Here is a 27,760-nt window from a genome sequence, read left to right as displayed (position 1 = left end):
GTCGCTTGAAACAGCTATTTGTCTTAGCCAAATCACTCTCAGTGCTGCTGAGTAGAGGAGAAATTACTCCAACAGTGCTGGTAAAAGGTAAGCAATATAACAGAACTGAGTCCCAGAGGAAACTTCCAACAGCAGAGACTAACAATTTTAAAACTGTTATTTACACAAATAGACTTCAAAAAGGAATGAAACACAGAGAGTCAGCCAGGGAAGAATCAAGGACCATAAGCTGTGCTCCAATTCCCAAACACGTCCACCAAACTTTCAGAGGGAGCTTAACTCAATCAAGCAGGGCTGGTACTATGCTGTTGTGTTTTCAAAGAGCTTAAGGAGGTGACTTAGCTTCAAGTGACATTAATCAGTTAGTACTGGGCTATACAAACATAGCAGAAAGCATGACTTTCTTCATCAACAGAACAGTGACAGGATTCTTTGTGGTTTTCATTATGTTCTTCAGATGTGTGATACCACAGTTCTTCAAAGTATACTGAATACCTGGACTGAAGCAACATACCCTACTGTTAGCAGATTCATACATATCTCCTTCCACCTTCCTGGCATAAGCCACCAAGTTCTCCATGCGGCGATCCTTCAGTGCTGCTGGATCAGGAGTGGGGAAGATGGCTTGTACACTACAAGAAAGCAAAAAAGAGGAAAAAATTCTTCAGAAAAGATAAAATCTATCCAGCTTTACAACATTCATTGTACACATTTCCTTATAGGTCAGAAATAAGTAAAGCATATCAAAACTGTTTTTAAAAAAATCTGTATCGAACTATTCCCCACAAAATTAAAGCAAGTTTAATGATGAAAATGTGAGGTTTGACAGGCTATAGACTAAATATTTCTATTCACTACAGCAGAGCAAGTTTACTAGCAATACAAACTGCCTGCCCTGTCCCTTAATGCAATGGAGTAATGAACTGGAGGGAAAGGTTAAAGATAACAGCACATCCTCAATGGGCCAGTGCCAGGAAACCACTACTGATAACTTAACTTTCTGATCAACAACATCTCAAATCAGATGCAAGACATTTTGATATGTGTATTTAATGTTTTCCAACTGGTTACAAGAACACCCACTGCTTAGTTATAGTTAAGAACCAACTTTTCGACTGAAACAATTTCAATGTTGTAGTTCTGCTGCTGTAAATATTTGGGAGAGTATCTGGCCCTGGTGAATACTTACAGTTTATGTACTAGATGATTGCGCAGGTCCTGAGTGACATGTTCATGCCATGCTTTCCTCACCCCAGTACTAGAAGGAGGTGCAGCTGTTGGCATTGAACTGAGGTTCCCAACATTGCCAGAATTTGTGCCATCATTCATTAGTGGGCTATAAGAAGAAAAAAAGGGACCGTCACAGTATAAGAGTGCAGAACTTTGTTGTGTGTTTCATGCCTGAGGTTATTTTTAAGTAATTGCTTTCATCATTTCTAGGTATTGCATCAAACATTTTGTAAGTGAAACTGAGATCACCAAACTGGGAAGCATACAGCAACAAAGCTCAGGAGTTTACAAGACACGACATATGAGTGATAAAGAATCACAACTGTTAAGGTATTTGCTCCATACGCTTAAAAAAAAACAAAACAAAAAAACCCAACAAAAAAAAAACAAACTTCCTTTGAGAATTCATTTAAAGCTACTAAATATTTTGGGGCTCTTTAGGGAAAAAGTGGTAGGTGTAGAACTGAAATAGGAAAAGAGGAACACAGCCATAGGTGTGACTGATCATTTCGAGCGACAATACTGTAATTTTTTAAGGCAAGATTTTTATTTGCTTTCATAAAGCATGTAAACAAATGCTTAACTGAGCAAGAATGAAAATATGTGCATTACTTATTTGTCCCAAGGGATGTTGGAAGAGCAGTTTCAGAAATTAGACTAGCTTGCTGGTCGGTTGTTATTCCTCCTGCGGGAAGGTTCATCTGGTTGGCTCCTTTGGGAAGAGATTAAGCATCATTGGTACCCAGTTCATAATTTTGATAATAAAATAGCAAAAACTGTACTTTATGAATCCAAGTGACTAGCCAGAGAAACAGAGCATCAGAAAAATACTTGTACACATTTGCTGTGGTGCACATCCTTAACTACTTTGGAATCAAAAACTTATTTCAGGCTGAATGATTTTTATACAAAAATGTGGCTGTTAAAATTTAAAATTTGTTAGTTCTAAGATCAATAAGCTACAAAGAAAGCAATATTAACAGTTAAGTATCAGGAAGAAGCTAGCACCTGAGACAGAATAATCTGCTAGAACAGGTGAACCACTTGGCAGTTAAACCACTTTGGTTAAACCAACCAAAATACTTAAGGAATTACAACTAAACATGTTGGATAAGAATAAGCTACTGGCATATTTTAGAAGAAAGTAAAATCACTGCCATTTGGCAGAAACAACATATACAAAGCTTTCTAATATTCAAATCTAAAAAACCAAAGTGTTCAAATAGTATAATTTCATGTCATTAATCAACATGAACAGAAAGTCACTACTCCAATGAAGTGATACACTAAAGTGTTTGTCCTATATATTCTACAGTTCAACTTATTTTTCAACTTAGTTTCCTCTTGTTTTTTTTTTCTTCCACCTACCCAATGTATTAATGGTCCTCATCTGCTGGTGAGCCTGAGGCTGTGCTGGTTGTTGGCCTTGTACCTGGGGCTGCAACTGTGTTTGTGGCTGGTTGCCATATGGCAGTCCAAGGGCAGCATAGGCTCGTTGCATGGAGCTGGGGTCAATCGGATTAGGATTACTTAGCGATGGAGTATTCTGCTGGCCTGTTCCAACAGAACCAATAGAATTTTGGATTCCACCAGCTGGAGACCCTAAAAGGGCTATATACATATTAAAAAAAAAAAAAAAAAAAAAAAGTATAGGAGAAAATTGAATCAGATCAATGAGGGCAAATAATAAAACAAATCATTTCAAGAATTAATGTAATTATACGGTAAACATTTTTCTGCCAAAGGACAGAATGACACCTGAGATGCCAAGTAGAGAAGCTCAACCTTTGATTCCACAGGACACCCTAGCAATTAATCTGATTCTACAGAAATCACCCAAGCAATTAACATGTGCAGTCTAAAGAGAAGTGCTTTACCTAGGCAAATAAGCCCATAATGCTAGAATATACTTAATGTAAAGTATAGGCTCCAATATAAGGTTAAATAGGATATTCATGCTTGGGAGAGTAGACCAGGGGAAAAAAAAGTAATTGTCATTTCCCTCCTTCCCCCCTATTTCAGGTCAAAATGTTTGGCTCCAGAACAGAGATGCGGAGTTCAGCCAAAATATTGTGTCCTTGGACACAAAGGTAATATTGAAGATCTGCTGGTAGAAATTTTCATTCTGAGCAGTCACTAGATGAATTCTCTGAAGCCCAGAGTAGTTATCGGATAACTCAAGGTATTCGGATATATCAAAAACACTGATAGGTTTCAGGTTGTGCTTTCAAAATTTAAAACAATTTTTAGAGAGTCAGGGAGGGAGTGAGCCAGCTCCAGCTTTTGGTGAACGATTTAGAAGATGACTATTTAGGTCCTCATTAATCTATGTGACCACCCCAACCAACCAACCTCTCTCACCGCACAGACATATGGAACAGTCATTTCCATTTCAGACAGGAAATGGAAACAGCAGAAAACTAGTTTTACTAAAACAGAACTGCATAAAAATCTGCTTTCCAGCCCTCATTTTAGCTGCCATTCCAAATAACAACATTTTCCATTGGGAACGACATGTGCAGTATATCCTTCGCTACGGAGACAGCGCATTCTGATAACTGAGACTCTGGTAGAAGTAGTATGTGCTTCATTCCCCCCTCAAGTAACTACAGATAAAATGTGCACTACAAATCTCTGATCTAAATATAGCAAGAACAGCTTTTAATATAGCACCAATAGCTATTTTATTGGAATATAAAAAGAGGCACGTGGTTAGAAACAAATTCATGGAAACAGGCCTTCCAAGACATTAACAGCGTTATCTAGGCTTTCTCAAATCTTTGTATCAATGGAGAATCGCTCAGAAAGCTGAGAGAATCACTGAAAAAGATATATACACTTTCAGCTTTTATCCAAGAGAAAAAACACATCACAATATCCAGGCTTTTCCCTCTCCAGATAGAAATTCAATTGCATTTAATTTGTCAAAGAACTACAAACAAATATACTCAAGGAGATCCTCATCTTCATAATAAACAACAATAATAATACCCCCCATGTTTTTCAAGGACAATCCACTGTATTTTCAATGCTGAGTTTACCAAGGAAATAAGACTTATGTATGCTTATACTCTGAGGACACATTTTTACTTTTGAACTTGCCAATCATTTTCAAACAACTTTAGCACAAAAACAGAAGCCTGAGAGTTGACTGAATTCCTATCAGTTTCATTAAAAAAAAAAAAAAACACAAAAAACCCACGAGCTCCACCTTTAGACTCCAGACAACCCACCCAGTTAAGAAACTGCTCTACAAGAAAGGCTTCAGCATTCACTCCATTCCTCTCTCCAGCAGGTTCCTCAATGGCTAGTAAGATCATAATATTTTCCTGTGTTAACATTTATCTTCTGCGAGAGATAAGGGGCAAATTCCCCCACAGCATTAATATTTAATAAGCATGTAAACCTATCACAAGACCTAAATTCACCGGGAACTAGGAATCTGTTAGCTCTAATAGCCACAGAATGACTGTTATTTTCTTTGCAGGACCAACTTCTTGAAACTCAAGGTGGGCAGAGAGGGTGCTCTGTTTTTTCTGACGAACCTGCTGGAGAAGGAACGCAGTTTAAAAACCTCCACAGGGTCTTCTGTCAAGAAGAACTAATTCCACCTCTGGAATTCTCAAGATTTTCTTGTTGAACTTACGTAGTCTAAGAGAAAGATGCCTTTTCCTGTTTCTTGGCTTACACTAGTGTAATCTCTAAAAAGATTAAGTAGTATGAAACTTGTGGCACCTTGGAATTCAAGCTGCTCCAGAGTCTGTCACAGCAGCAAAGGATCAATCCTGGAGCTATGAAAAACCCCCAAAGCTTCTCAGAGAAAAGCAGAAGAAAGAGGGTGATACTTCTCTGCTTCCTCTAACAAAAGCAATGGGGAAAAGAAAAGCTCCACTTTCAGTGTTGGTTGTAAAAGATGGAGGCAAATCTCTGGAGATGCTTGAAGGATCACAGGTGATGCTGGAGACTGAGAACATGAGAAAGACTTCTAGTCACCACACTGAGGACACCCAGGTGTTTCACCATTACTCTCACTCTTCAGGGGAACAAAACTTGGCATCGATCTCCTGAGGACTGTAAGCTTGGCTTGAGGCTCACAGCGAAATCGAGGCAGTGCTTGGAGAAGGCTCTTGCCCATGGTTTTGGGCCAAGCTTTGGCAGTGGTAGTAGCTGCTACGGAGTTTAAGCTCAGTCCTTCTGTTAGAGCAGCTGTAAGAACCACAATCCAGCCTAGACTAGATGAACTTCTTATGAAAAAATCAGATTTCCAAATTTTTCTTTCTGCCCCAGATCAAAGACTGTTTTCGAAAAACTTAGGGCGTCTGTCAGAGCTTACAGGCTGAATGATAAAAGTTTTAAAAAGTGACAGCATGGAGAGTGAACCCATTCTAAACAGAAAAAACTAACCATTATCTTCACAAAATATTAAAACTAGCGTAAGGAGACAAATGTCTGATGACCACTATTTTGGTTTTAGCTACTTTGGGACCGTACGGGAGCAGAGCTGTGCAGGTACAGCCTTGAGAAAGAAACTAAAAGTTCAAAGAAAAGTTCTCAGATGCTTTATTAACAATTACATATAATTAACTGAAACAGGCACTTCTCTTGGAAAGCTGATCCAACAGTGGAATAATGGATGCACCGGCCACTTCACACACCCCCAAGTTGTGAGAGATGAGCACAGGCAGTACAGAGGCAGCTTCAAAAGACTAATTTCCCCCCCAAGCTCCACACGTGTGCACTTACCTACCCAAGCAGACAAAGCTTGCTAAAGCTCCTAAACAGCCAAACACTGTTTCAATACTTGAAACTCCGAAATACCTTATTGCAAGACATTCTTATGGCTAATGATACACTGCAGTGTGAAGACCAGCAGCTCTGACTACTTGTTTGCAGCTTTTCGATACTTTATAACTCAATTTGTAGCATACTGGATTGAGTATTTCCACAAGACCAGGAATCTGACTTTAAAGTGGGTTCGTTTGTTCGTTCGTTTGGTTTTTTAAGAATGCATGACATTATCTCAACCTGGCAAACATGAAGAGGGAGGAAGAGAGATTAAATTTCCATTTCGGACAGATCAGGTGCAAATGCAGTTCTTTCCATGGTAGATACCATAGGAAATCAAGTCAATTAAAATAAATATAGGACTGAAATGAACTTGAGTTATCAAATTAGTCCACGGCTACGTGGAACAATGTCTACTGTGATTGCTCATCAACTGATGTTTAGACATTGATGAGCTCATGAAAGAAGTGGTAAGTGTAAAGACAACTCTGTACAGCCATTACTTTAATAGGACTGTTCATATATTCAATGCTTTAAAGACACTTAAACTTCGAATACCTCAATGTTAGAAATTCACATGTATTTATATACCTAAAGAGTGAAAATTCAAACATGCAGAAGTTAAGCACTCCAGAACCACATAATTAAGTCCTAATTAAGCCCCCTTGGATATATACATTAGCATGTAATCTAAATGATCACAGGCTCTCTCTTCTATAGTATTTCTGTTTCAGTGAGGGAAGTGCACAGTGCTGACTTAACGAGATTGCATTCCCTGTTTTTCTAGGGGGATTCCCCCCCCCCCCCCCAGTTTATTAGCATTTCATTTAAAACAGACTCCAAATTCTATTTTAACTGTAAGAGCCCAGCACTTCTCTAACCTGACCACTGCACTGAAAGCAACATGTTTATCCATTTGTGAAAAGCCCATTTTAAATATTTAGTTTTGCCTCAGAATTCTGGTATTGCAGTTCACGCAATGTTCAGCTCCTCACTCTGCTCATTATACCCGCCCCAGCTCAAAACGGCCAGAGCAAAAATTCTACTGGTGACCTTGACTCACCTCGGACCACATCCATCCTGCACCCAGAATTAGGCATGCATACACAAGGTCAAGTGTACGTGATCATTTCATTAAAGGCTATATCATGCATAAAATCCTGGGGTAAATAAAGATTGCATGAGCAATTTCAAAGTAGGAAATCTCAGTATTAAGCTTAACAATGCCATTTTTCCTTAACCTCAAACGAAACCCCAAACCTTCATGGTATAACAATGAAGGGAACTTTTTAATCTGCGGGCTAAACATCTACCATGCGGCCCAGTAGAGTAAGTGATAGCTGGCAGGTCACCACTCTGTATGATTTCTAGTGCGTGTGCGCACACACACGCGCACATGCAATGTTCTTGGGTTTTCGCAGGAAGTGTGCTGAGGCTCAGGTTTCTGCTTACTCTTCCTAAACAGCTACGTTTCCCAATGTATCCGCTCTCCTTCCTTCTCTACAAAGAGAAGATGCTCTGTAGCGTCAATGCTCTGTATCCACATCTTCTTTCATTTTCTATCCATGCTCAATAACTTACTCCCTCAGCCAGCTAGCTCCTAGTCCTTATTCCCATTTTCTTCATAAGATTACCATCTTTCACCCCAAGTTCACATATTCTGGAGTTTGACCCAGTCTTCTTTAGAATCACATTTTAGGATGAAGATTTGTTGTCTCACATCTGTCCTTCCTCAGTCCAGCTCTATCCTCACTGCATTTTATTTAAATTGTTTCTTCTTCAACATCGCCTACAAGGGAGAACACAGGGCAGACTAGCTCCATGGTCACAGTTCCACCTTGCAGCCACACTCGACTGGAAGAGCCATCGCAGAAAAAATCTCCCGGCTCCTCCGATCCCGGAAGGAAGCAGGTGCCATCCTCACGTAGCGCGCGACATTTCAGAGTAAACTGTGAGCACAGCGCACTGATCACCACGTATGGGGATACAAGGGGGGCATACCCAGGAGCTGTTGGTGCTGCAGTACACATCTGCCAGATGAGTACAGCAGAGTAAGAAGCTCAAACCTGCTCATGAGACACAAACCTTCAGAAAAATAACTGTTACGGTAGAACCGTAATGCTAGGGAATACACAAACTACCACTTGCAAAAGTTTATAATTTGGTCAAATTTAGATGGGCTCAAGTAGAGAGCAAAAAAGTGCTTCCTGGCAAAAACCACCCTCCAAGCCCAAAACACTCGTATGAAATTTCAAGTTACCACTTCAAAGCACAGGAGCAGCTGGCCTAGTCAAAGAAAAGGTTAAGAATTTAGATATGCAAAATAACATTTTTTCTTGGCAGAATCTCCTCCCCCCTCCAGGCCCCTCCCACCCCCCAAAATTAGAGATACCCTATAAGACCCACAAGGAACTGAAAGACATTTCAGACCTGTCCTTCAGACTTGTCCCAACATGTCCTATTGACAAGTCATGTTACTACCAACAGTTATAATAGAAGACAGGTCAAGATGTTTAGTCTTCCATATAAGTGCCTCTGAATCATTTCAGATGGGAAAGGTGGAAACAAGCCACCATACTGCAATGTTTCGGAAGTACTGAACTGCCGACCTTCCCAGAAGACTGGCATGCTTGGAAAGAGCCACTTGAAAGCCCAGCATAGATACAACGGCACTCAAAATACATTGGAGAGACAGGTATAGGATTGAAGACACTAGACTCGATCTTTAATGATCATGACATGGTGATTAACTCTGTAAGGATGACAGCCTGACAGAAGTAATGAGCATCACTATACATTTATATTTCCCTTTCCAAATTTTCTCATAACTTTCTGCCATATGTACATTTTTTTTTTACAAAACTAATAGATGCTATAGTTATGTATTCCTAAGAGAACCAAAACTTTCTTTGGGAGGTCTTAAACTAACCTTAGTTTTTACCTGATCAGGCATGGTATTTTCAAATGCACATACTAATGTAAATTATTTTGCAAACTTGTTGAATGACTAAAAAGCAATATCCTTTACCTTGTATCTAAAGAAGTTTTTTTTGTTTTCAGCTTTTTACCTTCAAACAAACCATAACATGTCATGTGCATGACTCAGGTATAAGAAGTGTGTACCTCAGCACACTAAGCAGTAAATCCAGCACTAGTCACCATGAAAATCATCAATTAATTAATTTAATAAAAGAGGGGAGATCTCACATTTATTTCCCCTACGTGCAACAAGATAACCAAATTCTACATTTATCCAATACTGTTCTGTTGCACTGAAGACAAGACACATCCCACTGATCCCATAACAAAGTAATCTTTTTAAGGATTCCTCCTGCTCATGTGCCTTCGCTTTTGATAAATCATATGAATGATGTAAAAACAAATACTGCACAAACTACTTTTCTGCAGCAGCTTGTATAAAAATACATAATTCTATAGTGCTAGAAATTGTTAGCACTTTGAGAACAACTGCACAGTATGGATGTTATGCACAAACAAACCATGTCACGTTAAAAAGCAAAGCTATCAACACATTTTTCAAAGACTAAACATAATTAATCACTTGCCACAAACCACTTCTTTTAACACCCAAGAAGCATTTCATTTACCATGGAGGAATTTGGTAGAAGATAAACCTCCAACTAGCTTGGCTGGTTTTAATTTTTTTGGTTTTGGAGGGAAAAAAGCAGCCTGAAGCTGAACAAAAACATTCTCATCGGCTGTTTTTGGATAGTCTTAACAGCATGCTATTCTCCCCTTTGTCTTAAACTCATCTAACCCAAGATCTGTTTCCTTATCTGCCAAGGTTTATTAGCTTTCCTCATTGCAGTGTCAGCCTAGATGGAAATTAGCAGAATGCTTCCAAAACGATTAAAAATTACAGGCTCCAAGTCCTTCAGCTATTTTCCACTTCTTAACTCTTAAGTATTCGTAGACATAACATTACCTAGACTTCCAAAACTGCCACATCCATGCTGTCAAACTTTCTACCCTCGCACATTTTGAAAGGACCTTGAATAAGACCTACCAAAATAATTTCAGTATTTGCTGTTTCAGAGCAAGAAGGAAGAATTACACTAGAAATTGCCCACAAACAAAAGCAACAGCTACACTATCATGGAAAACAGGCATGAACAAAAATTCTATGGCTTGCAGAACTTCAGCTAATCAATACCAGGGTTAAATACACTTTATGATTAAGACATGCAGATCAGATCTTTTTTCATATAAATGTTCACTTATAAAAATATTTTTGATCAGTCTTAATCATCAGCACGTTGATCTAATTTATAAAAGTTTTTTCTATTAGTTTGAAAATTAATGAAATAGCTTACATGTTCCGAAAAACTCTACCTACCTCCAAAACTGCATGACAACTGAAATCATAATTAGACACAAGTAACTACTGACCTGCCTCAACAGAAAATACCAGCTAGAAATTGCCATACTCTTGAAAAACAGATGTGGGCTTAATGTGAGAACTTCCCCTTTTCATATATTGTATACTTAAGTAACAAATTGCATTAAATGATCAAAAAGGAGAATTCACTCTAATACATTCATTCTTATATAAGATTAGCACTTACAGCTATTAAATTTGTCAAGACACTGTCAAAGTTTATTCCTACACTGCACGTTTGATTAGCTCCATTTTATCAGTATCATTACAATATGACAGCAGTAAAACAACTACTTACGCTGTTGGTTTCTTTTATCACTGGCGTTTTTCAAAGGAAGGCACACAGGACAATCGTGCCGAGTACAATTCTTCCAGTGGGAGATGATTTGTCGTGAAGATGCACAGTGAGCAACTATAACAAGAGGAAGTGATAGAATTAAGCTTACTACTTCGTTTACTGGTTTTGAATAAACTCATTTCATTTTTCAGAGCACTATTTTCTCTAGTCTACAAGCAGTACTGTAAGTACAGCTAAAAGCAGCTAAATGCAACTAAAAACTTTTGGGACTCACTAACAATGCTGTAACAAAATACAGGACATTAGTGAATTCTACGCGAGCGAGTTAGAGGCAAACACATGGATATTACAACCTCTCTCTGTAACGCTGGAAGTGAAAGAGAGGCTTTCAAGGCTACTGTTAGTACTATTCTACTTCCAAAAGGCAAATATTGCTTTCTATTTTCTAAAGTGGCAACTGCAAAGACACTGGAAATGGAAATTGGGGTAAAAATAATGGAAAAGATACCAGCGGTTTAGTTAAAGAACTAGTTAGTACCCATTTGTGCCAGATATGGTCATCATTTTGACAAAAGAGAACCACCACAGACAAACACACCAGAAATCTTACACAGGTCATTTGCCAGAGTAGCTTTAGCAACATGCTCTCACCTTGACAGGCTTTCCCAGCTTGACAGTGTGTCATGTGGTTGAGGACGTTTTTCATGGTTCGACAGTGCGGGAGAGCACAGGCTCGCACCTCTCCATTTGCTTGCTCGCGCCTCTGACATTTGTGGGCATGAAGGAGCAAAACTAATTGCTGTTGGATCAGTTTGCGCTTCTCCGGATCTGCTGTTGGTCCAGTTGCCATTGCCTGCGTTGGTACAATCCCCACTTGTTGTACTTGGGTTTGCATCTGGGACTAAGAAAACAGCCAGTTTAGAATCACGTTTGCAAGTCTGAATTTTGATCTCAATCTTGCACAATAATTTGAGCATCACAAGACTATTCACAAGCATTTTGATATGACTGGCTACAAGTACTATTAAACCGGTCTCTGCAGCTTTCTTGAACATTTTGTGTTCTACTTTTGGAACAAAAGAAATATTTTGAGAGATTCTTTTGTTAAGACATTTACAACCAATACTTTAATTAGGAAGCCATCCAAAAATCTTCTGTTTATTAGGTAATCATAATTCTAACAGGAAAAACAAACTCTTGCCACACTTGCATGTGGAATTCTTCATGTCTCATATTATATTTTAGTATCATCAGTGTTATACATTGCAATCCCAGTTTCTTGTCCCCAGCAGAAAGAGGAGGTCAAGGGAAAAGACAGTAAAATTTATCTGACTAGCTTTATATAATTATAGTAGTAGATAGAACTCATTTTCCAAACCTAAACTAGCTTTTTGTCTCCTCACATAGTGATTTTGACATTCCTTTCATAGAAAAAAATTCCAGAGTAAAATAAATCCATTTTTCTTCCAGAAAGGGCCATCTGTATCTGGATTGCATTATGCCTACTAAAGTACACTAGAATTAACTACAGGGTGACGCTAGGTTGTGTCTGCTCTTGGTATTCATTCCATCATTTTACTTCCAACATCCATTTTTCACAAACCTATTTTTACAAAGATGCCTGAGCGCCGCCCGACGGTGCCTGCATACCCACAGAGATCTTCAGTCTAGGATACAGCTCACGACTGACTGGAAAAGAGCTTTCTTGACAAATTATTTCTTTAGCACAGACGCAGAAGATTTTTTATTACCTTCTTGGACCTTTTGACAGGACAACAGATGTAGAAACCTGATTTTCGAAGTGTTCTTATCCTAACCAAAGATGATGCCATTACACTAAACATAATCACAGCCTGCAGTAACTTCATCAGAAACAGTAAGTACAGGACCACAAAAGAGCTTAAATCCTTATGATTCTTTGCCTGAATTAATCTCACAGATAACGAGTCAACTGTCTCAAGAAACACTTCGGTTATGCTGCAAATACTGGTTACCAGTGAAAAACTTACCAACTTCCAAGCTGCCCAAGGAAAACCAGCCATCAAACACACTTTTTAAGAGAAAATAAGAAGAAAAGGATTATACTAGAGAGGTAACAGAAAGCAGTTCAGTGTCTTCTACAGAACTACTGACCAAGCCAACCTTAAGTGAAGGGATATACCATTATTAACCCACTCACTTTCCTCCTGACCTTTGAGAAAAGTTTTTCAGTTGGACTCCCTAGAAAGCTCCACAACCTGCAAAACAGCACAAAACTCATCTTCTGAGATGAATAAAGGTTCCCTGACAGAACTTATCATTACTTCAGCGGACATCTTTTGTCCTCAGTTTTGTCACTTGCACATCAGGTACCTTTTCTTCTGGAGAACGAAGCACACAAGTCCCTGAGAAAACAAGAAGTCTGCTATTTGATGGAGGAGGTGGCGACTCTGCCATTGATAATGGTGTGGGTAACTCTGAAACAACGAACAAATGCTGCATCTGTTTGTCGAGAGCTTGCAAGCAGTAAAAGGAAAGAGGGAAGGGAAACTCATTCACTGATGCTCACAGGGCATGCAGCTGAAATTAAGTTTCTCTTTTCTTCTGCGAGCAGATTTATGAGAGCAGACAGGTTTTGCTGAAATAATTTTTAGCTTACAAATAGGAAACTATTAGTTCAGCCAATCTGCACAAAAACACAGAGACCGTGCCAAAGAAAATCTTGTTGAAAGCGATGTTTTCATCCCAATCAAAGAATTGTTTCCCAAGCCAAAGTCCTACATGTGTTACTGCCCTACTACGAACATGACTACAGCTGTATCGGCACAGAAATAACGCCCCGACCAGAAGGGGTTACTTGAAGATCAAGAAAAGAGCAGAATCGTGGAATACCAGTAGTCAGAAAAACAAGCAGCCTTGGTCCAGATGAGAACGTCTGCCTATAGGTGTAACAAAAGAACAACTCAGAGTATTTCCTACACTCTGTAGAGTTATGCTGGTCACTGCTTTAACCTCACTAAGTCCTAAACCTGCAATTATGATCTTTCCACTATTTCACCTTAGGGACTGTTAACTGCTTGAGGAAGTTGACCTCTTCCCTGTTAGTTTGCCTTCTAAGGAGGGTGGTCTGCAGGAAGTCGTTCAAAACCAGAGGATACGCTAGTGCCTGAAGTCACTCCGAAGGGATGCAAATCCTCTGTGGTCCACAGAAATCTTTCTATTGCAGATGGGGAGACGCTACATTATTGGTTCACCTGAATCACTGACAATTTTCTTGAAGCAGCAGGGAATTCAGGCACTTCTGCTTCCACAATTACAGTAAGTGCTTCAAAGGTCAGATTTGGAGGGGGGGAGACACATTTGCTCCTCTTGCTGTCTTGCTGAGCTCCACCATAAATAGAACAAACAGATCAGGGACTGAAAAGCTTCCATGACTTCTAATTGAGATGGAAGCTTCATTAACCAGTTTTCCAGAAATGGAGCAATAGCTGCTTTTTGCTGTAGAAACATTGTCTTAGTACCATTTAAAACTATGGAAACTGTAGACATATACAAGATTAGCTCTGCCCATTCCCTATTCTAAAGTGTTCTGCAGGGCAAAAACTTCTTACACTTCTGGGCAGCATAGATGCATAAACCCCTCATCTTCATTGGCTTGGAAGGCTGCAAAGTTCCCTGGCAACTTATTGAGATGACTGATTATCCTCTATCTTTGGATGTGCTTATGTTAGAAAAGCATTCAGCACTCTGTCTCTCAAGATCAAACACTATTATCTTTTCTTATAAAAGCAGGCACCAGTTTCAGTAGCAGTGGTTATCTTTCCACAGGTCAAAAACTGACACAGAAGAAGGCAGTGTCAGTCTAGCTTCCACACAGCATTACATTTTAAAAATACACCTCCTCTTCCATTATTTCTTATTTCCACATCCTTTCCTTCTCCCTGGTCATCAAAGAATTCTGCTGCCTGGAATCAACGCATTAGGCGAAATCCTGCATTACAAAACATCTGTTGGTTAAGACAGGTTTGTAACTGACAGTGGATCTAAGTGAGACAGTTAAGAATCCACTGCTACAGGATTAGTATTTTGATACAGATGTTTGTTTTGTAGACCTTTCATCATCCTAACCTGAGGCAGGCTGCGCCATCAAGTCAGTGAGCACTTTGTACTTGTGGATTTCTCAATCTGCTGACATCTTCAAATAGCAAAAAGAGGTTATTTACCAGTAAAAAGAGCTTTCTAAAATGTGTCATCCACACATTCATTTACATTGTGGGCACATCCAGTTTATCAACTAAGGCTTTTTTTAAAAAATCTGCAATATCTAGAGAGAGCTAGGTTGCATTCTACCTTCACTTCTGCATGAGTACATTAAATAAAACATACCCAAAACTACTCCAGTTCCCCTTCAATCATGGACTTAAGGTATGATCTTGAGGGTCCCTATCAGAGAAGGGACAGCAGGCATAAAGTGGATATACACATGAACTGTAAATCGTGAAGAATGCTAACTAATAAACAATATTTCTACCTGAATTAAGCACTCTGCGTGACCAACTCCAATCTGTACCCCACACATTTCAATATTAAGGTTGAAAGAAGTCCTTCCGGCAAACAGCAACTGCAGGAATGCTCTAATAAGCACTGTATCAGTTCTGAGCATCTTTCTATCAGCCACTAAGTACTACACTATGGCAAAGTTACCACTAGAGCTCAAGCAGCTTACTAACGATTGCGAGAAAGGAGGCATTCCTCAGTGCAGGCACTTAATGAACCCAGGCATTCTCCAACGACTACCAGAGCTTCACTTTGAGGGATGCAGAATCATTTTACATCCTTGCAATTCATTTTGATATTCTCTGCACTGGATGGTGATTTCTCTGGTTCCATCAGTTAACATGAATTGGCATGGTCTGAACAGCCTAGTCCTATCAATATGGAAAAGATCCTTTTGATACTATGAACGCGATGGTCTGCCTTGGCTCCAGAGGTTGGAGGCTTACTCATGTGCAGAACAGGCTGACGAAAGTGGAAGGACCTGTATGCACAAGTGCCTGCATTTCCTCTTCCAAGAGCAGGAGGAACCACAATCTGAGTCTGTAGAGTAGGCAGAGGACTAAGAGGGAAGAAAGGCTCCCTGAGTTGAAGGAGATGGAGATGAACTGGGCACACAGTCTCAGCAGCTGCTAGTGCTCTCTGGAGAAAGCCCTACTCAGGTGACAAGAAACCACATTAGCTTGTTAGTGGCACCAACATGAGAGCCTGCAGTGCAGCTAGCAAATGAGCAGAGAGGTAAGGTGATACTCTCAGCTCTTGCATACAAAGCCAGTATCATGCACAGTCCTAACATGAAAAATGTGCTTGCAGCCCAAGCTTTGTTTCTCTGCTTTAACAGCTCGGGCACTCACATAGATCCGGAGTTTTCACATCAAGAGCAAGTAAGAAAATTTATCTGTCAACTATCTTTTACCACTATGGACTATAACTTATCTCTGAAGCCGGTACTAGGGAGCTAGCCTTATGGGACCCTGCGATAACCACAGAAAGTCAGGAGGCTCCTACGGTCATGCCACAGAATGAACTTGAACAGTTGGGTCCTAGAGGTCTTCAGAGACTACTCTCAGTGCACTTGGCTTTCAATACCTGAGTTTTCTTGCTACACCACCATATGCTTTATAAAGAAATCTGCAGAGTTCGGTTCTCACATACAGCCAATGGCCAGAATATAATTTTAATAGAGGCTTTTATAGGATTTACTGAGTAAGAGACGAATGATAAGTCTGTAAGTGAAGAGAAGGAAAGCTATGCTGACTATGGAGTACTTCACCCCAAACGGTGGAAGAAAGGGGAAGAAACGGCAATGGATATTCTCTACCATATATGTTCATGTACAGGGGATGGGAGAGCGGAATATGAGCCATGACACCGTGTCAAGAGCAGAACCCGTTTGTCAGCTCTCTTCTGTCAGCCTAGCACCATATCTATGAACGCTGTGAGAACTAAAAAGCATGTTCTCCCATTCAAAGCAATACGCGTGCCCAGCATGAACTCCTGCACAAAGGCAGAACAGAGACGTGCACTCTGCTCCAGACACAATAACACAGTTCCTCTGGCACTGGGCAGCAGCTGCTAGATTTGTTTCCAGTTTATTACGATCTGCCCCTTTAAAAGGCTGACTAAGCAGCGTGGACAAAAGCTTTTCCCAGCTGTTTGCTAGGCTGCTGCTCCACTTCTTATCAGGCAGGACTTTCTCGAGGAAGAGAAGGTGTGAGCATGCGTGGGGAAGCGAGACCTTCAGAGTGCAGGTCAGGGCAGGCAGAAGAGGGAAGGTGAGTGCAGCAAACGGAAAACCTGCCACACATCAGAGATGGGGAGACTGCTGATGAGAGCGGCAAGCAGACACCCAGCATGCCTGACCTGACAGAATCAGACCTTTTCTACAGCACAGGACTGTTTCAGTTTGCTGCAATGGAAGAAAACCACTGAAACGTAAAAGAGTAAGCCTTCGCGCTTTCAAGCGAAGTTCCTCACTGTAAAGACAAAATAGATACGGAGAGATTTTTTTTATAAACCTTTTTAGAATAAAATATGAGTTGTCTATTTTAGGTAGTTACAGCTCTACTTGATCTAATTAAGCTTGGTTTCTGAATTTAAAAGTTTTCTTGGTCTCTGAGGAGGCCCACTGCAAGGGCGTACCGCCTACGCTCTCACCTCTTTGGTCAAAGTTTTCCTCTCTTTGCTCATCAAAATCATTAATAAGCAAATCCAAAAGACACAAAAGAAACAAAGAGATAAACAAGGAAAAATACAAACCATAGCTCAAGAAATGCAGTTTAAAAACAAAACAGAGATGAGCTGCTCTAATTCAAAGTAGACAGCACAAGGGAGAAAACTGAGGAGTCATGATTTTTACTTCCAAAAAGTAATATTCTCTCAACTCCATCTGCTGGTCAGAAGGGTAACTGTGAAACCAAACCCGTGTCCGGAACCGGCCAAAACTTTACGCGCCCTACTTATAACCCCCGTAGAAATATTAGATTTAATTGCAATGCCCATAAAGAAAACATCCATTGTCACCCTTTGAACATACAGCACCGCATAAACTGCAACTCTTCAGCAAATCCGACGGAAGTATCTGACAGGGTTCCCCCTCGCCAACAACCCATCCCCAAATCTGTGGGTACTCTAAATTTAAGCGAGGGGCTCTCAGCTCCCATTCCTGCTGCACAGTGCTCTGAATGCCAAAGGGAGGATCACCGCTCTCTTCCGCGGTCCAGAAATTTTGGATGATCTCACCTCAGCTGACTATCGCTGATCCTGTCTCAAACAATTTAAGTCGCACCGAATCTCAGTAAAGCGTCTCAAAATGTCAAAAAATGGCAGAAAGAACAACTTTCGTTCAGGAATTAGTTATTCAGTCAAGACTTAAAGCTACCCATTTTGTAACAAAAACTGACCACATTCTGTGAAAGTCATATGAAGCAATAACTCTCTCTGTCCACTTTGAGACATCTCCACTGGCGGAGGTCAGAACGTACTACAAAAACTGAAAGCTGTAAGAAAGAATTTCTGAACTTTTGTGCAAGCAGCTATTCTAAAAATGGAATTTTTATTCCTTATCTGGTGAGATTGTGTATTTTTGAAAACAGGCCATCAATCCATTATAAAGCCCAGCCAATCAACCCTTAAGAAAAGCTGGTAAAACTCCAGGATCCACTAATATGTTGCTCAGCTCCAGAGTTAGGAAAAAAAAACAACTCATCCTGCTGGATTTGAACACTAATACCTTAAAGCTGACCTTTTAATCGTTTTAATACCATAAGGTTTGTTACTTCTTTCCTAATTAAAGAGATTAAACCAAAAGCAGCCAGCAGTGGCTTCCTGCCTGCTGGTGTAAGGTCACCCTTGGAAGAACGGCTGGAAGATGCAATGAACTTTTGATAACCACTTCCATTTTTGGGGAGAAAGGGTGGGTGGGTGTTGTTCTCAAGAGAATTTAAGCCTGAATTTGGACACAACCCACTGCTGTAGTCGAGGGTTACCCTGCCTGCCAGCCGGATGATTACAACCCTGGCAGTGGGAAAACTCCTGGTTTGGGGCTGGGGCATGGGTGTCACACAAATGCCACAATGGTGCTTAGAAAACTATGGGTTAAGAAACATCCTTGTCTTTTGGTTTACTTCTACAGCATTCGCTTAAGCTTACAACAAAAGGTACAGGGTTAATTAAAACACTCCTTTTCAATGCCTTGTTTTTCAGGACAAAGAGATCCTCGTAGTCTTTCTTCCCCTATTCTCCCTCCGTGTATTTTCTAGGTGTCAGTAAGTATTTACATATTCTTAGTGGCAGCCAAAGAAAGTATTTAATGTCCAGCTGGAAACTGATTTCCTGTCTCAGACAGGCCATACGTTACCCATGGTTTCACTCGCATGGGTTTGCCTCTCACAGGGAGCAGTACTTTTGGGGCCCTCTAAGATATGCATAGCATCGAGGGCTGTTTTGGCAAGATGTGTGGTTCCAATCAACTTGCAAAAAAGTTGAAGGTCTTTTAAAAAAAAAAATAGTTTGTTCTTTTCTTGTAATAGCTACAGGCTGAACTTCTGATCCTCCACAGGTTCATTTCTGATAGACTTCTGTAGTGTAATACTATACAGTATTCCTCCTCCTGAGAACTCCTGCCTCCTTCGGAACACAGGAGAGACCGCTCTCCAGCAGGCCAAACGCATTAAATCAGACATCTGTCTCCGGGATCCGAACGCATCACAGTAGTCTGAAGCGATATAGTGAAGGATGAAGGGATTGCAGGAAGAAAGCCTGGCCTAATGGCTAAAGCACTTCACCTCTGCTCTAGGGAACGGTCTCTATCACAAACATGTAACTTTTCAGAAGCACCATATAGGTCATATTCTAGCTGCCCAAGCTGAGGCAGAGATACCACTTCCATGAGTTACAAGAGCCACAGACCCAAACAAAGTGAAAGTTACTTTACCTAAGACATCTCAGCTGAAGGACATTTTGGAAAGTCAGGCCCTAGGAGTCTCAGGTAGTACACCAACACTCGGCACATTCTTCTCATCTTAGTCTTTATGCCTCTCAGCCTCAGGTTTAAAACTGGGATAAAACACCCTTACCTTAGGGAGGCACAGTGACTGTTAACTAATCCAAACTTAGAATATATGCATGCTTCAGTGATGAATACCATCGAAAAGATTGCGTGGAAAAGACTGGCTGAGCGAAATTTAGTACTACATCCAGTAAACAAGGCCCATAGCCACACACGGAGCAGCAAAAATAGAACAAGATGTTGACTATATGCTCTGTCAGAGGACACCATTCATCCTGCATACCGAATAAAGCAAAGTCCCCGTGGAAGAAATAGCATCTGGCTATTTTAACTTCTTGACTTTGCAAGAAAAATGTTTAGCTGGAAATTTCAGTTTTTAAGAGATGAAAGGAGCGTCTTCCCTGCCAACTCCACCATCAGGAACTGCAAACAACTCATTAACTACCACATGATCCATAAGCAGGGTTGAGATCTTCTGGCTCTACAATACAGATGCCAGTCACCCAAGATAGTTATTGCCCTCTGTATTGGCTTGAGGTAAAAAAAGATGTGTTGGACATGTGAGACTTTGGGCACCTGAGAAACAAAGAAAGATGGTTTTGATTCTCCTCCTCTCAGAAGACAGCTCAGGTTTTTGACATTTTAAAGAAATTGCAACTTACGGTACCAAAGAAGCAGGTTTCCTTTATTTTCCTCTATCTTTCAGACAAGCTTAGAAGAAATTGAAAGTTCCTTCTTTTACCTCCTCTCTCATCACTAGAGAAGCCTTGAGAGCAACTGCCTTTTTTTTTTTTTTTTTTTTTTTTTTTAGATCCACCTGAGTAGCTGACACTACATCCTACATTGGCAGGTGAGTACATTAAGATTTAGGCTTCCAAAAAAGTGACATTTAAATGAGCACAAAATTAGGCTTCAGAATCATCAAGTCGCTGAGATAAATACAGCGCTTCAAGCAGATTTGCAGTTCTCAGCAGAATCAGGTGGATAAGTCATTGGTTTACACACGATCTGCACTTAAAATATTTTAAAAACAGAATTAGAATAGCCATCTTTCACCACAACTCTGCATGGGTACAAGTGGCATTCTCAACTCCAGCCACCAGCTCCTTCCAAAAATCACACAAAGTGAAATACAGATCATATAAAACAAGGACTTCTCAGTGGCAGTAAAGGAAAATTAAGAAGTGTTCTTCTAAAATTATGGAAAAAGAGGAAACTTAAGTTTATCTCCCATTCTTTCTCACAAATTGCCCAATTAGCTTTAGGCAGGTAACAAATCTACTGATAGGAGGGCATGGAGAGCTTGTGCCAAAAAATAGCTGGTTTTCTAGTTAAATTAAAAAATAAGCAATTTGCATCTTATGGAAGGTTTTACAAGTTTCTATAGTAACTGCTCTCATGTATACGAGTATAAAACGCAACAAGCTGTAGTTTCCATAGAAACAACACATGTAGTTTGATTAATACGCAGACATACTGAGACAAATGGGAATATTTAATTTCACTTTATAAAGAAAACTCTAGTAAACAGAATACTACAAACTTGGGCAAGATATACTAATGAGAACTGTTCTCATAAGCTTGTGAGCTGCAAGCATGGTTTGCACAATATAAACTGAAAAGCATGTGATGTGCTTACTATATTAGAGATTCAAGGGATGTGGAAGGTACTCTTTAGCTTTTCAGGGAAGTTTACAACATATACAGAACACACATGCTAACCGATTCAGGAATTTAACGCTACAAACAGCGCTTATAGAGAAAACATTTTAATCTGGTTTGGAACTAAATGTACGAGGACAAAATGAAAGGATGTAATGCAATCCTTGTAACAAACCATAGCGCTTGCTTTGAAATTTAAATTACTGCACAAACACAGTACGCAGACCATCTACATGCTCCCTCAAGTGGTAGTGAAGAACCACGGGGCAACTCTGATGTTTAAATGACCATGCAGAGAAGATGAAAAATTCAGTAGAGTTGCAGGAGCCATGTCACTCATGGATTTAAAACATACTATGAAGACATAACAAGCAAGGGAAATAGTATGAGACAACTCACCATATTTGGCACACTGGTGACTGGAGTATTCTTGATGTCAGTAGGAAAGGGAGACAAACTATTTGCCATGCCTGGCTTGTTTGGTAACTGAGGATTCACTCCTGTAGTTCCCATCTGCTGCCCTCCAGTTTGACTGAAAGGCTGCCCAAAGGGACTAGTGTTACCTGTCATTCCCATCTGGAAGAGAATGAATGAAATTATTATAATTTTCTTGATCCAGAAGGGGCGTTAGAAAAGAAAAGAAAACATATGTCAAATACCCATAATTGTATTCACAGAGCCCAAATTCCACTTAAAGTTGCTAAATATTAAATTCTCAATTTTGTAACTTTAATCAAATTTAAAATCGTTTTTAAAAACTATTTGGCTTTTTGCATCTCTCCTGTATGTCTGAAGCCTTGCAACTCAACTTACCAAAACATCATGCAAATGCAAAGGAGAGAACAAGATCACCCTTCCCAATCTGCACTGACAAAAGGCTACTCTTTCCAATGCTTCAAAAACTTTGGAAAAATAAACCCCCCAAATCCTGTATTTTGTGTATTCTGTGCACAAAATCTGATGGGAAGAGAAGGGAATACACGCAGGCATCCAACAAATGGTCATCTACTTATGTTTTGGTACTTGCGGGAAAAAGCATGAACAAACAAAAGAACATCCATCTAAAGCTGACATCCGTGACAAATTACAACCCCCAAACTTCTTAAGAACGGCAGGCAGAAATAAGACCCCCACTGAATTAGTGAAGAGAACACCGTCTACCCAAAAAAGCCATTTAGCCTGAAGAACAGTCTCCCAAGAAAAGCGGTGAAATCTCTATTACTTTAGTCAGTTAATATCATGCTGGACAAAAGGCCCTGAAGAGAGAAACTATCAGAAATTTACTTCTTCCGAAGAGGATGACTAAGACTGTGACCCCAAAAATAAAACCAACATGAAAAGTCCAGAGGATGGATCATGTTTGTGTTTTTTTCCCCCCACCAGGAGGAATTTTAGATGACTTTTATCAGCTGTCCTGAGTATAAAATCCAAACACTGCGCAAGTCTTTATTTGAAATATTAAGTCCTGCTTTTCCCTTTCTTTGACCTCTCCAGCCCTTCCGTATCCAACACGCTAGCTTTCCAGCATCCTCGGCTCTTCACTTCCGTTACCAGCAGCAACTGAGGAGGGCTACTTCCACGGCTGGAGAGAAGAACTGCACACGTCAGCTTACCGGCATTAACAGCCGCGTAATAAGGAACTCGCTCAGCGGTCGCTTGTTCCTGCTGACGGGTATCTGACTGAGGGAGCACTGGGGAAGTGCTCCAAGCTACGCCGGGGGCAGAGCCCAACAAACGCCGCTCGCCTGTGCCCCGTCCTCTCTGGCGGGGCGCTCTGCACGCCTGCGTTTCGGGCAGCGAGCCCAGAAGCGGCCAGACTAGCTTTACGTGAGGAGGTGCCTCCTCCAAACCGCATCCTTCAGGGAGCGATCGAGCGGCTGTCGCCAAATTCAGGCCTTTTCCCACTGCACAAATGTCCTGCCCTTATATACCAACCTGGCCCTATATATTCATACACTGGGTTATTTCAAAGAAGAAAGCTGTTAGCTTGCAATGTAACGGGTTAGCATCTACCTGCTCTGCTCCAGAGGAAAGCAGAGTAATTCAGACAGCACAGACGAGCAAAAAGCCCCAATTGCTCTACAGCATCTGAAGTCCAACAATAAACTCTGCTTTTCACAGAAAGCAGCATTGGCTATTATCACGTTGCACAGATGACATGAATTGGTATTTTCCCCATTTCTGTATTTTTTAGGCGCTCCCAAATAAAACAACTTGTTAGCTTTCAGAGAAAGACACTCTGTTCCTTTCCGCGCAAGGATAACAGGAAGCCTCGAGGCGATACTCGGGCTTTTAAACAAAGCTAACTTCCAAATGTTCAACTGGTTCTGGTAAGGCCTAGCAATAACTACAGGACGCTCTCACAAGGAGCCCGTAACCCCGTTTTGGGACAGATGCGTTGATCTGATGAAAAATTGTAATATAACCATAAACGTCATTTTTCATTAATAGTTCCTCTCAAAAACTTTAAGAGCGGACTCTTTTTCCCCCAGGGTGGAGCAAGGTGGTGGGGAGCTGTTTTTAGTACAATGGTCCGACTGTCACAAAGATGCGAGCTCCTACAAACTGGAACAGGGGATCATCTTGCACCTGAAATGGTTAAGACTTTGGATGGTGCATTTGCCTATAGGAAAGGCTGTACAATATTGAGTTTGACAGTTTTAACACTAAAATAGTAAAAATAACATTCAAAAATAAGGTAGAGCTAGTAATAGAAACGCTGCACAGAAAGCACTCCTAAAAAGAGGTTGCCATACAAAGCATCAAGAAGTGCCACAGTGACTACAGCTTAACGTAACACAGGCAAGGGTTCACTCGTGCCTTAAAAGTTGTTTAAAAAAAGTAGTTTTATATTTAAAAGTCCATACAGTGTTGTCTGCTAGTTTCTGTATCAATGGTTTTCTTTTCAGTACTTGCAAGCTAGACATAAGATAGGCGCAACCAGAGTTTTAATCCACGCGACTTCAAGTCGTCACACCCCTCAATGTCCACAGAAATCAGCCTCCCTCACCCCAACACGGATTTGGGCAGATTTGCTCGGCAGAATTAGTAGCAAAATGTTTAATAAAATTACCCACTTAGCTTAACCCACTATTTCAGGTAAGGTATAGGAAAGGCTCATCTGATATCCACAGCTATTCATTAACACCACAACAGTCTATCAGATTTCATTTTGAAGAGTGAAGAAAACTTCTGAAACTATAAAGTGCAATTTTGAGAAAGTAGCTTATGACTTTTTAAACCTTTCAGAGGACAGAAACGGGAACATTAACTGTGTGGCTGTTGCTCAGTTTCCCCACGTCTCTAAATCCTTAAATACAAACTTCATTTGTCCGCAGAAGGACTCAGTCCTGCTGTTCTCAAAATCTGCTTGCAGGTTTTGGATTTTTTTAATCGAGTAACATATTGATTATCTCGGCTAACACTGCCATGCCAGAACCTACAACACCTAAGAGTCCTACAGCCACCACCACCACTGCAGAAGCACAGCGGCGAGCCTGAACGGGAAGAGGGAATTTCTTGCACACGCAACCCTTACTTTTATTATTTCCACTGCCCTGCTTGGGCCAAACCCACTTGGAGGAGACGGTGCAGGCAAAACCCTGCTCAGAGCTTGCAGCCAAGGCTGCAGCGTGCTCAGCTGGCCACACTGGAGTTGGGAGGAGGTGGGAGACACTTGGCACAGAGTATTTAGTTGCCAAACTAGAGCATTTAGTTGCCAAACTAAGGCAGGTGCACTGGGCACGGGCAACTTAAGATTTTTCCAAAAAGCACTAAGAAACTGCAATCCCAACAGGCACCAGCTGCTTGTTTTGTCATTTTTTTTTAATATTTCTTTTTCAGCAGATCTCATTATGAAACGTAACACAGAGCTCAGTACAACAGCAAAAAAGCCACCTTTGATTTCTTCCAAGCTACTATGATGAGGATAATTTTCCCCTTTTTAGGTGGTTGTTAAGTAATAGATACTTGACTGAAATTTTAAGAAAAGCCTTGTGACCCTTTCAAATCAAAGGGAAACTAGTCAGCTTACCATTTGAAAACTTATTTTTTTAAACCTGCTTTTGGCTGCACAGTATTTCAATGTATACAGGTACACTTGTAAAAATGAATGGATCCCAAAGCTAAAAGTTACCCCGGTTCACAGCTTTGAAAAACAGCACACACCGTGGTAACGTTGTAAAAAGTTGGACCTGCGCTTTAACCTTCACTTCATTTTTGAAAATTACTGCCACTGAAACAGACTGCTTGGTTTTTTTTCTTTTTTCCTTTTTTTTTTTTTTTTTTTTTTTGTAAAGATGGGCTTCAAACAACTAAAAACCCACAATCTGTAAAGGTGGAAAGATTTACCTTTCTTATGTGGCAATCCTTTAAGTAAATACAAAGGTAAAAGTCAAGAGGGACCGTGCACAAGACCAATTACTGTCCGTAACAGCAGTAAAATAAATAAATAAATAAATAAATCTGCTTTGCCTCATAAGAGTTGAACTCATCGACATGACTATGATTTCCAGAGACTAAGAAAAGTGCACAAAACAGAATGCAAGAACAACTAATGAACAGTTATCTATTTATAACAGTTTTAAACTCAGGCAAGGATTGACAAGGAGTTTTAGCGGCAGAACAACCTGCTGCCAAGCAGAATTAAGGTCAGCAGTTTCAGAGCTATTATTCAGTCCCAATGAGAAGCTCAAAATTTATTCCAATAACAACCACGTTAAGCAAACATAGTAAGGTAGTAACGCCAGTGAGGAGAACCATTTTCAGTTCCTCGTGGGCAGGAGGAGAGAAGACTCAGCCAGAAGCCCTGGATATCTCACGCTGACAAAGATGAACATCTTTGCATGTTAGGGATTCACTGGCACTTCCTAGCTCATGATCTGAACTTTTAGAGCAGTCGCCCTTCTGAAACACTTCACCTAGATGAGCACTAATTGAAATCTCAGAAACAACTGGCAAATGCAATCCGATTATTGAGCATATGCAGCAATGTAAAGATTTTGCACCGCACATTCATTCTGCAAAATGAAACCAACAGTCTCCAAGCTAACAAAAGTCAGAAAGTTCAAATTCGGCGCCGAGATTCCTTCACCCTGCCCCGAGGTTCTTCCTGTGTGAAATGAGGGGGCAGCTGGGGGGAAGGCAGACACGCAGAAGACTTCTGTTTTCATATTTCTCAACGGAGCTCTGATCCTGAATTAGCTCGTTCGCAGAAAGATTACCAGATAATTCCAAGTCATCAAAAAAGATAAAACAGCAAGAACACAGTAGTTAGCAGCCTGATAAACACAGTCATCATCACCTGGGACTCTGAGCCACCATAAAGACTTACATTTTGCTTAAAGTTTGTTAAATTTATTTTCCTGAAGGCAAAGAAAGAAAAAGGCACTCCGGCAGAGGTGTTTTTCCGCCTGCAACAAATGGGCATGGGTCTGTATTATCCCAGTGCTACTCAAGCTTCAGCGTAGCAGTGCATTTGCACTGTGACAGAAGCATAAAGCTTCTCTCCTACTCGTCTATCCTATCTTTCCATTTCAAAATTTTGGTTACGTTCCGGCTCACTCGCATTTAATTCTAAGCTTCTTAAGGATGCTCTCTTCCCTGTTGCCTCCTCTTCTTCTCTACTAGCTCATGTGAGCTGTCAGTTCACCACCTCCTTTTTCTATCTGATGAGACTGCCATCTTCTGCAAGCCATGTTCTCCACTCCTCCATACCGGCAATCATCTTCTCTAAGTTCCACCTCATCCTCCCACAGCTCACATTTGGTACTTATGTTTCTGTTTTTTGTGCAAACTCTGGCTTCTTGATCAGTTGCTTGTGGTCATAACTGCAATAAATTCTGATGGAGAGAAGTCAGGAGTTAAAGCTTTTTAGCTTTACTCCTAGCTCCTAGGTTAGTGCTCTTTCCACCAGCAGCATGTTTCCTACCTGACTGTTCCATCAATCGCAGCGGGGCAGGCTGAGAGGTGACGTAAACTACATTGACACCAAAGCTGCAAGTCAAGGTTAGAAGTTAACGAAGAGGTAACGTGCACGACGCAGGACGCTTTATTTTAAACATGCATTTCTACTCTGAAGCAGTTCTTCTCAGAAATATGATCATACCACTGTTCTATAAGGGAAAGATGCATTTAATCTGGTAATTTTGCTATCCCAGGAAGATAACCAGATTCTGCTCCCCTTTTTTAATCGCTATGGCAACTCTCTAAAATACCAAAATCTGTTACTGAGTATGGATAGGAAATAGAGAATTTCATTCAGCTCTCACAAGCCAAGCAATGTACAAACTTACAGGTCGAAAACAACTTAACTTACAACCTTTGTTTAGCAGAGAGGAACAAT

The 27,760-nt window shown here is 40.5% G+C and overlaps 1 protein-coding gene across 7 annotated transcripts in view; it reads right to left on the bottom strand.

The window, feature by feature from the left end:
• The window catches only part of CREBBP (CREB binding protein), a 104,129-nt gene that overhangs the window by 42,323 nt on the left and 34,046 nt on the right, over positions 1-27,760 (bottom strand). For 5 of the 7 annotated variants that reach the window (XM_064520534.1, XM_064520533.1, XM_064520538.1 and 2 more), the window contains 7 exons: positions 21,817-21,993; positions 11,364-11,613; positions 10,713-10,826; positions 2,599-2,841; positions 1,843-1,942; positions 1,190-1,336; positions 515-632 (listed from right to left, as the gene is read on the bottom strand). In XM_064520534.1, coding sequence (XP_064376604.1) covers positions 515-632; positions 1,190-1,336; positions 1,843-1,942; positions 2,599-2,841; positions 10,713-10,826; positions 11,364-11,613; positions 21,817-21,993 — 1,149 coding nt within the window. The remainder of the gene's footprint in view (positions 1-514; positions 633-1,189; positions 1,337-1,842; positions 1,943-2,598; positions 2,842-10,712; positions 10,827-11,363; positions 11,614-21,816; positions 21,994-27,760) is intronic. The other 2 variants (XM_064520537.1, XM_064520539.1) reach the window with 1 other exon arrangement.

The sequence above is a fragment of the Dromaius novaehollandiae genome, chromosome 14 (genome assembly GCF_036370855.1).
Source record: "Dromaius novaehollandiae isolate bDroNov1 chromosome 14, bDroNov1.hap1, whole genome shotgun sequence".
Taxonomy (NCBI): Eukaryota; Metazoa; Chordata; class Aves; order Casuariiformes; family Dromaiidae; genus Dromaius; species Dromaius novaehollandiae.
This window is presented reverse-complemented; position numbering and strand designations above follow the sequence as displayed.